We start from the raw sequence: 10,648 nt of genomic DNA on the forward strand, positions 1-10,648 counted from the left end.
TGTTTAGTAAACAATGGTTTTTTTTTTTTTGTTTTTTTTTATTTGTATTCTATAATTTTTTCACTTGTTTTTGCTGATGTGAAAAACCCAACCATGCATGTCCTCCCTCAGTCTAATAGAGACGTTGAAGGAGGTGGTTGCATTTTGTACATAATGACCTCTCTCTTAACGACTGCTGCATAGGAAGCTAGATTTTAATTGATGCTATACAAATATTGACTAGATTAAATTGTATTTTTATTCGATTGTTGTTATTCAGCACAATGACGCTGCGAGTTATGGGCTATTCTTCTACCTTTACCTTTATGAATATATTTATTGATTGTTATTAGTATTATTCATGTTATATTTTCATGAGTGCTGTAGTCAGTAGTATCAATATTGTTATCAAATTATCATTATTGTTTATTATTATTATTGTTAATAATATAATTATTATTTAAATGTGTGATTAATCTAATTATAATTATTATTGTAATTTATTGTATTTTACTTTGATTAAAATAGGTATTTAATTAAAATAAGTATAGATTTGATTAGAAATTCAGTGTTCTTTTCAAAAATCATATTTACAAACTTTTTTGTATTTTTTTAGAATTATATCCAAGACCAAAATATAAGCTACATGGAGCTATTTCAACAGTGTTTACGTAGAATGGACTCAAATCGGTACAGGCCACCTTCTCAAATGCACCATCAAACTACAAGTTCCAGTGTATTTTGCTATGTTTGTGGCTTAAAAGTTTTTAAAGAATTGGCATATTTGTATCGAAAGGATATACCGCAGAGAATGTTGCCCAGTAAGTATTTGGGGAACTGCTAAAATCAATCTCATTCCTTTTTGAAATGACAATTTATTTCTATCTTTATCTGTATACTTTGATGTAATATTTCTTTTACATTCCTATGGGCAAGTTGGAATGTACTTCACAGACTAACTCATTTTTGTAGGACCAGCAAATTAGAACTTGCTTGTTTTGTTCTCTTTGATTCCCCTTTTTTCTATTCCTTGCCAACTAGTCTTTTTCTAGTTCTATCAGTATAAGAAACATCTGCGTCTAGAGATGGATGACACTCAATTGGTTCTGGCCTGATTACATGATTATAAATCCCTGTTCAGAGATCCCCATACTATAGTTTGGGTTATAGCTTGGAGTTATTCAATGTCCATGTAAAGCTCTAGTTGAAAAATAAACAGTAGGCCTACCTTTGGAATTGTAGGCCTACGCTGGGAATTACCAAAAGTGTAAAACATCGGATTGGCTCTCCAATACTGTACTTAATCAAACTATCAAAAATATAATAATATAACACAAATTTAAATTTAAATTAATTTATGTTAAAATATTACCAAAGATAAAATGAAAATTAGCAAGATTTATAAACCTTTATTAACTTGAAAACTTTTTCAGGTGACTGATTACAGTCAACATGAAGAGGTTCACCTGTGTAAACAAGATTGTTTTTCAATTAATGTTTGTTAGTCTGTAGGGGGCAGTTGAGCTCCATAGAGTTAATGGCCAACTGTTGAATTTGATTTAATTTTTTTTTGGCTTGAATCACAAAAAAAGACTGAAGTCTGAAGAATTATTTTCAGTGGCGTTCTTCTGATTGTGCTCCAGGTAACGTACCCTCTCTCTTTACCGAAGAGTGTACTACGTTCCATAACACATGCACATGGGCCATATAAGACCAACAGCTTGCATCTGAAAGACGGTGCGGAAAATGCATTTTGGCTTTCAAGCTAAAACACAATGAGAGCCCAGATTGAACTAGGAATCAGCAGTTTGAAAATAGTCTCTATGGTTTAACACACTCACAATGGCAACAGCTGTACAAAATACAACTTTTACATTCAATATGCTACTGCGAGGTTTTAAAGCCAGGCACTCATTGCGTTGCATGACGGCCATACGTCCGTCAGCCGATGATTCCAACTCCGCTTCCTGTGAACGTTATACCACTCCCTACTGTCTGCTGATTGTCGGTGGCAGTCTGAACGAATCGTCATTAAAAACTATCCGTTGCGCACACATCGTGGGGTTGTGTTCTCCATAGAATTGCGTATAGGATTAGTTTTTATGGCTTGAATAATGATTAATTTCTTGTTTTTTTGTCGTCGTAGTATTATTATTCTTGTGAAGTGCATATCATTCTCATCGAATCAACTACTACTAATACTACTACCACTATCATCATTATTACTAAGCTACAAGGGTTACTACTTGTATATTACTTATCTAGATACTAATACCACTACAGTAAGCTAGTATTTTGGGGTTAAACTTTCATTAGCATTATATGCCCCAGGGCAGCAAATCTAGTGAGTGGATAATAATACTAAAAATTACCATTAAGTTTTCATTGGAATATGGATTTTTAGTTCTGCATTCTCAATTTTTCGCACCCCCAAGCTGTTTTTGGACCCCCCCCCACATCTAAACCACCCTGTGTCCCGGATGTATATAGTAAGGATTCTGTACATTTGTATGAATTCAGACTACTGTATGTGTACAAATTACAATACACAGTGTGCATGCGATATACTGGAAATATGCTGTCGATCAAGAGAATTCTAAAGTGCACTTAAAAACTTTTTAAATAATCTTTAACCTTCCTGAACTTTCATTTCATAACAAAAATATATCCTTTGGGATTTGATTACTTATACATAAGGAACAGTTACTGTGTAATGAAACAAAATCCCTACATTTATATGTTCCCCTGAATGATTATTATTTATTACCTGATCTTTCAATTGCCATTTGATACTCAATTTGTTGTAATTACAGAATAATTGTTTTTCCCTTATTCTTTCCCTTTTTGCAGATGATGTAACAAGTAGGCCTAACTGTCATTGGGGAGTTGAATGCAGAACACAGTTTACCAGGCCACACCATGCCAGGTCAGTCAATAAACATTTCCTTTACACATGGTTATCACTGCCAATTTTTTTTCCAGAGCTGCAGAACACTCCTTATTTTTATCGGATAATTTTGGTGTCCATGAACTTGAGGAAGAATAGTTTTGTAATGTTTTTAAGGGAATTTTACTGTTGAATTGAGTGTTTCTGTGGTTAAATTTAGATATTATTATTGTTACAGTCTGTCTAGCACTAGAGTCCAATCCCCTTATGCTGCACTGACTTGCCCTACTTAATAAAAAACATATAATATACAAATATTGACTGCTCATGAGGGGAATGGTGAAATCTATTGCCCCGAGGTGATCACCGAGGGGCAATAGATTTCACTTTTCCCCGATTATAGAGCAGTTAATATTTGTTTTATATACCTCATACATAGATTCTACGAGGCCTAAAAAAGTACTTACTCCCTAGCCTGGCATACTAGGCCTACTACTACTTCTCGACTAGCTAGGCCCTAGGCCTAGGATAGGCGATCAAAGAATTAGTCTAGCTCTTCTTTGCTTATTTCCTCAATTTCAACAGAACCCATCGTCTTGCAATATATTTGTCGAATATTGATAAGACATATTTAATTTGTCTTTTGGTGCTTTTGCTATCAGCTTCATCAAGAAGAATGCTAGGCCTAGGCTTGTCCTCCATCATCTCGAAACGAGCAGCCTCCATATCATCTACTCGCTGATCCGTGACACGGTCAGGGGATAATAGAGGTGTCAGTCCTCTTTACCATCAGCAGCGCGATGTAGTGGGTCTTTGCACATCGCGACAGGTCAAAAAAAGTACTATTTTTGAGGGGAATAGTACTTTTTGAGGGTAGTATTGCTACTTAACCAATCAGATGCTTAGAATCTATGTATGAGGTATATATAAATTTTATGACATATATTAAAATTTTGAAATACCACATTTTTATTCGGAGTACCTGAACAACATCCATTACCATCAGCGTAATTGAAACTAAAGTTTCCTAACTAAAAAATGTTAAACTTTTTTTCTTTTTTTTTTTGACTTTAAAAGGTATAATACAATAGCAGCTTAATTTAAGGCTATGCAGATACAATTGTTTGAAACCAATACAATCTGGACAAATGCAGATCCATAACTCTTCATCTTTGTTATAATTAAATGTATAATTGTAGTAATATAATAATAAATGATAATATTAGGTTTTAATACTATGCAATTCCATGCATATCTCCAGTGCAGATTAAATGGAGAATAGATTATTGCCGTTTCCTCATTCCTTCTGTGACTAATCGTTTTGTAGAGCCTTCAAAGTGAGATTGCTTCCTCTATTGACAATCCACCAGACTGCAGGGAGTCCAATCTGATTTATGTGTTTAATTTTAAGTTTTAAGTACAGTAGTGTTTTATTTATAACATGCGTTGACCGGAAATTACAGTAATTAATTACACATTTTTTTTTTGAGCTGATCATTTGGAGCCCAAGTTATTAATAGTGTATGTAAATATGAAATGCAAAGCAGTATATAAGACTTTAAATTTCAAACTGTATGTTGTTTATATTTGTATTTATTTTGATATGTATTCAGTATATGAGGGAAATGCTGAATCAGTCCATGATTGATACTATAATTTCTGAATCATTTTTTTTTGTAGTCTAATGGCAGAGCACTCTAAACACTAAGCTGAGCCGAAATATGCTTTTATATTACTTGCCAGTGATTATCTCTGTGCACATGTACCAGTAAAAATGGCACTGCCACCAGTAACTTATATTTCCATTGTGTGACAATGATGATTATATCGTAAATTGTTTTGATTTATGTTATATTCTGCTTTGTGAGTTCCCATTGACATTTTTTTTTTGTGGTTTTTGGTGTTGTCTTTGAAAGTACAGTAGAATGCATTAAAAATTTATTTGTGGTGTTGGTGGTTTTCCATTGTATTTGACTTTGTAAGGTGTGTCCTAGACTGAGTTCCAGTAGCTTTGTCTTATTCAGTGAAAGTGCTTAAAAATACATCAATTTTGGCACCAATGGTGTTCCATATTACTTATTTGCATGGCGTTCCATTGTATACTTTTATTGGGACTTGGATTTTCGCATCCAAATAGCATTCAACAACATAACAAGTTTTTCGACATAAACCAACGCTGGTGGCGCTCTCCGAAATTTGGTAATACTAGGAAAAATCAATAAATTAGAGACTTGTGTCAAGTGTAGGTGTGTCCAATTGTGGTGTTTTTTGTTGTTTTTTTTACTTTTGTGGCGAAAGCAAACTGACACCTGTTTACAATGATTTTGTGGGTGTCATTGTTGTTGGTGAGATTTTTACAAAGTAAGGAAAGCCTGTTGACAATTGTTTTTTTTGTGTGTGATTTTGACTTAGCGTGAGAAAAGCCAGATCTATGTCAATGTTTCTTGTGGGTTTTTTAGAGATTTGCTTTTGTATATAACCTATTTTCTAAACTATAATTAATGAAATAAATGATAATTCACTCTTGTATTCTGTTTTTTCTTTCCCTCCATTTAATAGGAACTTCAACCATATATGTGATAAGACGAGGTGGAGTTAGGAAGGATTTATATTGTGGCATAAGCCGGTGAACAACAGCATCTCTCTGAAGGAATGAATGAAAGTACGAAAAATTGAGGATAAATTACAAGAATGCGTTTGTCCCCTTTTCTAACTAAAAAGTCACGCACTTGCTGTATACCAATATTTGTCACCATTAAGTTTACAATGAACTGTAGATCATGTTAATGTGCCTGAAAATCAGCTGTGTTAAAAAGTTGCCATTCACATGTTCCTTCACATGTAATATCCAAAAAAAACAAAAACCATGGACCATAAGGTTCATGATTTTTATTGATAGGTCCTTGAATAAATGTAGTCTCATCATGGTCTCATTAAGCCTTTGAATAAACATTCATCCTTCTTGGTGCATTTTAAGTTATCTCTAAAAGCTTCAGAGTAAAGTGCTGCAGATAGTTCAAGCACAAAATATTTAGTATTATAGTATTTTAAATACATATGTTTAATTAGACAGGAAAACATATGTAATCCTTTATATACCTATATTTTTTCTTTAAATTTATATAACAAAATTAATGTAGTATGTATATGTGTTAATGAATCGATTTAATTAATAGTATAAAAGTTTACAGTGATTCATAGGTAGAAAATATGCTCCCGTCAGGAACATGTGCATACTGCTTACTTTAAATATGTTTTTTTTTGGGAAAGCAGCACCAAGGTGACAGGAATCTGCACCTGGCAGTATAGGGGGTTAAAAATATCATGTCTGATTGCATTTAGGGAGTTTCTAGGTTGCGGTCTCGAATCAAGGGTAGGTAACCGATAAATAAGTAAGTCAAGCACTAAAATGCCCGGAAACACTTTATTAACCATTGGGACTTAAATCAGCACTCAAAGTAGCCAACAGGGTCAATTAAACATGATCTTTCAACTCTGTAGCATTGTGTCTCTCAAGACCGCAGTAGACAATAACAATTTTTGAAACACATGTTTTTGAAAGTTCAGTTGAGATTCAAGTTTTTTTGAATCCCATAAAAATTGAATAATTTTCTAAAGCCAAATTGAAGCTCTGTCCACACTATCTAATTTACTTAACAAAAGTCTGTTGTATGCCCATATATAGTCATGATGTGCCCATATATAGTCATGATGTGCCTGTATATGGCCTATATGTGTGATGTCATCATGACCATATTTAGGAATGTCACAAAATTTGATAGCTTGGAAAGGGCTTAATATTGTGCAGGCTACTCTGAGCCACCATACTTATTAGATAAATAAATATATCAAGGTGAATATGCATCAAATTATAGTACGCCAGCACTATATTATGATGACACGTGCAGGCAACTAATTAACAGATTTTTATGAATGAATTAAAGAGCAAAACAGCTGGTGTGATAAAGGGTAATGTATGCATGGGTATTCAACCAATCAAAACTGAAATTACATTATATTCCATATTATTATGTACAATAAATACCTATGGAATATGAAATAATACATATATAACTTAATATAATTTAACACATATATATATATATATATGTATATATATATATATATAAGATGTGTATAAATCCACATAGTTATCAATAATAAATTAGATTTCTCAGAAATTGTTCAATGCTCAATGTTGCTAAATATACCATTAATCATTGCAACTGTTTTGCTCTATCCGTATTGTGTGCATTGCGTCCAGATGTTTCTAAGCATATGTTCATTTTCAGACCACATCATTAAAATTGATAGCTATTCATTTGCCCTGAATATGACCTATATCATGATGTCCATATTGAAACACTTTTGCACAAAATCCTTGGTAATATCAAGGAGTTAGTCCTACTTGCTGTATTGTAGTGATGTCTTCTCCACTGCCAAGCAAATTTATGTCACACAGCAAATACCATTGAAAGGCATTACTTTATGCAGGACCCATATTTAGCCATAAGAATGCTTACCGGCATCTGCTCACATAGTATAGTATTTGCATTTCGTGATGTTTTGGTACATGCGTCAGATGACCAGAAGCTGATTTTCTCTCTTTAGAAATGAGTATTATTCTACTATACTCAGCCTCGCAGTATAAAATCTAGTATCAACCAATCAAACACATAATTATAAATATTATTATTATTATTATTATTATTATTATATTATTATTATTATTATTATTATTATTATTACTAATAATGATAGTTCGTCCACTTTGTATTATTATGTGATATTAAGTACAACAATCTTTGCCACACAGTCATTGTGTGAAATGTGTAAACCAGTATTTAATTAGAATTTTATAAATTAAGATTGAAGTTCTTTAGAAAATAAATCAATCAAACTGTAAATTGTTTTTATGTGGTTCTCTGTATTGGGTGACTGTGTGTCCAGTGGTGGAGGTGTGGGTGTAATTAGTGTACCCCACAATAATTGGATTAAAATTGTTTAATGATTGATTGTTTAAAGTCGAAGCCTATCACACACTGGCAGGAGACGACGAATTCATCTATCTCTGTGTTGAGGGCATACCCAACGCAAGCCATTTTTTTTCTCGGAGGCAGAAATTAATTGAGTGTACGCTAATTTTAAAAGAAAACCATTGTTCATAAAGCAGGGGACCCGAGTCTCCCAGAAATCGGGACGGCCGCCCGCACACCAGCAAGCAAGCAAGTCTCCCGGAAAATAACCCATCTCCCGGAAAATAACCCACCTCCCGCAAATTCATATTATTCAGGGGCGGATCCAGAGATGTCCACAAGGGGATGAAAGGGGCCGAAAGTGGGGCTAATCGAGACAACACTCCTAGGGGTCCGAGGGCATGCCCCTGCAAAGTTTTTGTTTTCTAGACGCCCGAAAACAAGATTTCCCGGAACGGATTCTTCCAATCTGGGACCCCTGATAAAGTAAGTAAAGCACCGCACCCGTGAACTACAAACGAATTTATCACCCTTTCCATATTTACCAACCTGAGAGATTTGAAATCCGTGAGCGACTACACCAGTTGACTGGGCCCCCGATCTAAGCGTTTTTAAGCTGTTTTAAAACGATTTTTCAGGGAGTTTTTGTTGGCACATAAACGAATATAATTTTAATAAAACGCACGTACAATTTGAGTTTCAATGTGCACACAAATACAGTATTTCATTACTCAAACAAAAAATGAATAGGCCTAGGCATACTACAACTGCAGTTTTAAATCAACGGTTGTGACAATGAACTTGCAAGATCGCGCAAGACGTTCTAGTGTAAAAACTTCTCTTTTTTCTTTTATTTTCTATATGAACAATTGCTTTTTAGCTTTCGTTATCGTTATCGTTGAAGTATAAACATGCCTTTACTAAAGTGCGTGGTTGGTTAGGCTGTTTTTGTTGCCTGATCTCCGGCGATCTAAGTATTTTAAGCCGTTTGAAAGTGATCAAACGTTGTCATTGTTTCCATGACACTACTTTTAATTAATTAAAATGAATTGTACACAAAATACGTTTAAATAAAGCCACTACTCTACTATATGAGTTTGAATACAAGGAACATGTATTAATTAGGGAATGAACTTGGATTTAGATTGATGTGGTAGCTTCTTGTCGGATAAGGACTTAAAATGGAGGTCCAGTGTGTACACCTGGCTCGTGTGCACTTTGTGAACTTTGTGGGTGTGAACCCATTGCATCGTTTGCAAGAGTAGGGGGTTATGGTTCATTTCAGCCCCTGTCGTTTTGGAATGACATGTGAACATGTAGCTACCATGAAGCGACTCTTTACGGCTGCTAGGTAGTCACGGACCACGCCCATACGCATTAGCACAATTACGCTGTAAGTTATGGGTTATCCTCTTACCTACCTTTACCTCCTACCTTTCCAGTTCTGGGAGTTACAACATGTTGAGCTATTACAGTATGCTGTAGCTTGGTGGTTAACATGCGTGCATTTTCAATCCCAGGGTCCTAGTCCCATCATGTCCTATCACAAGATTTTATTCTAATTTCATTTATTATTTCCAGGCAAAAGTACACTGGACTATAACAAAAACAAAAACCTAGGGACAACCTAAAGTAAACTTAATCAGGCCTACTCTCGACTAAAAAACAACTGCACTTCATATGCATTAAAGAGTAGGCCTACAACATCTTTCCATTCTGTTATACTTACCTAAAGTTGAATGTGTAAGGTGTAAATGTGAAATGATACATGAAGAAAATATAAAGTGCCTAGGCAACAGCAAATGTCAACTCAGTGACGGAGCCAAGAATTCGAAATGGTGGGGGCGGGCCCAGGGAGGGACTTTCACAGATGGGAAGAATAGACCACGTCATCCCCACCATAGTTGTGGCTGAGCTGAGATAATAAAATTATGATTATGACACCTACAGTCAGGGACGTATCCAGGGGGGGGGGGGAGCCGTGGGAGCCGCGGCTCCCCCCACCCCCTTTGTACACAGTGTAAAATTTTAAAACCTTTTTTTGGAGCCAATACAAATTATTTTCAGGGACCACTCAAAATGAATACTTCTAAAATACGTAAAAATGCATCAGTACTCGTTTTACATAGGCCTGGCCTACTATAATTATAACACATGTCTAAGCGTGATTTTTAAAAATCCATAAATCCCATGCCAAGTCTTTTAAGATACAGAAATGTGATACTGTATGGTTCAGTTTGGTTTTTACCCTTTTGCAAACTTCTTTAAAGTAGGGCCTATTGTTTAATAATACTATACTATTAGTAATAATAATAATAATAATTATAATAATAATAATAATAATAGTAATAATAATAATAATAATAATAATAATAGTAATAATAATAATAGTAATTCAATTCAATTCAATAATAATAATAATAATGATAATAATAATAATAATAATAATAATAATAATAATAATAATAATAATAATGGTGGTGATGATGATAATGATGATGATGATGATGATGATGATGGTGATGATGATAATTGATAGTAATATTAATAATATTAAAATGTGAAGGAAATTGTGCTAAAGGCAAAAAATAAAGTTGTGATTTGTTGATGATAATATTATAGTTAAATCTTATATAGTAAATTATAGTTAGGTCAAGTTGTCCTGGATATCAAGTAGATCCCTGATTTAAAGTACATGAGAAATTTGTTGGCGTTCCATTTTGTAATGGTGATGTGATGATGATGAATTTTACTACGTGAAAGTGTGATTTCTGGCCATCTAGAGGTACTACTTCCTCAAATTTTC

General features: G+C 34.0%; 1 protein-coding gene across 1 annotated transcript in view; it reads left to right on the forward strand.

The window, feature by feature from the left end:
* The window catches only part of LOC117124564 (E3 ubiquitin-protein ligase CHFR-like), a 29,676-nt gene extending 22,697 nt beyond the window's left edge, over window positions 1–6,979 (forward strand). Inside the window, exons 16-18 of the mRNA XM_033270835.1 lie at window positions 596–800; window positions 2,830–2,905; window positions 5,426–6,979. Coding sequence (XP_033126726.1) covers window positions 596–800; window positions 2,830–2,905; window positions 5,426–5,465 — 321 coding nt within the window. The 3' untranslated portion in view covers window positions 5,466–6,979. The remainder of the gene's footprint in view (window positions 1–595; window positions 801–2,829; window positions 2,906–5,425) is intronic.
* The last annotated feature ends 3,669 nt before the right edge of the window (window positions 6,980–10,648 follow it).

This window comes from Anneissia japonica, unplaced genomic scaffold, assembly GCF_011630105.1.
Source record: "Anneissia japonica isolate Jap-2015-1 unplaced genomic scaffold, ASM1163010v1 scaffold287833_len2544123_cov190, whole genome shotgun sequence".
Lineage (NCBI taxonomy): Eukaryota > Metazoa > Echinodermata > Crinoidea > Comatulida > Comatulidae > Anneissia > Anneissia japonica.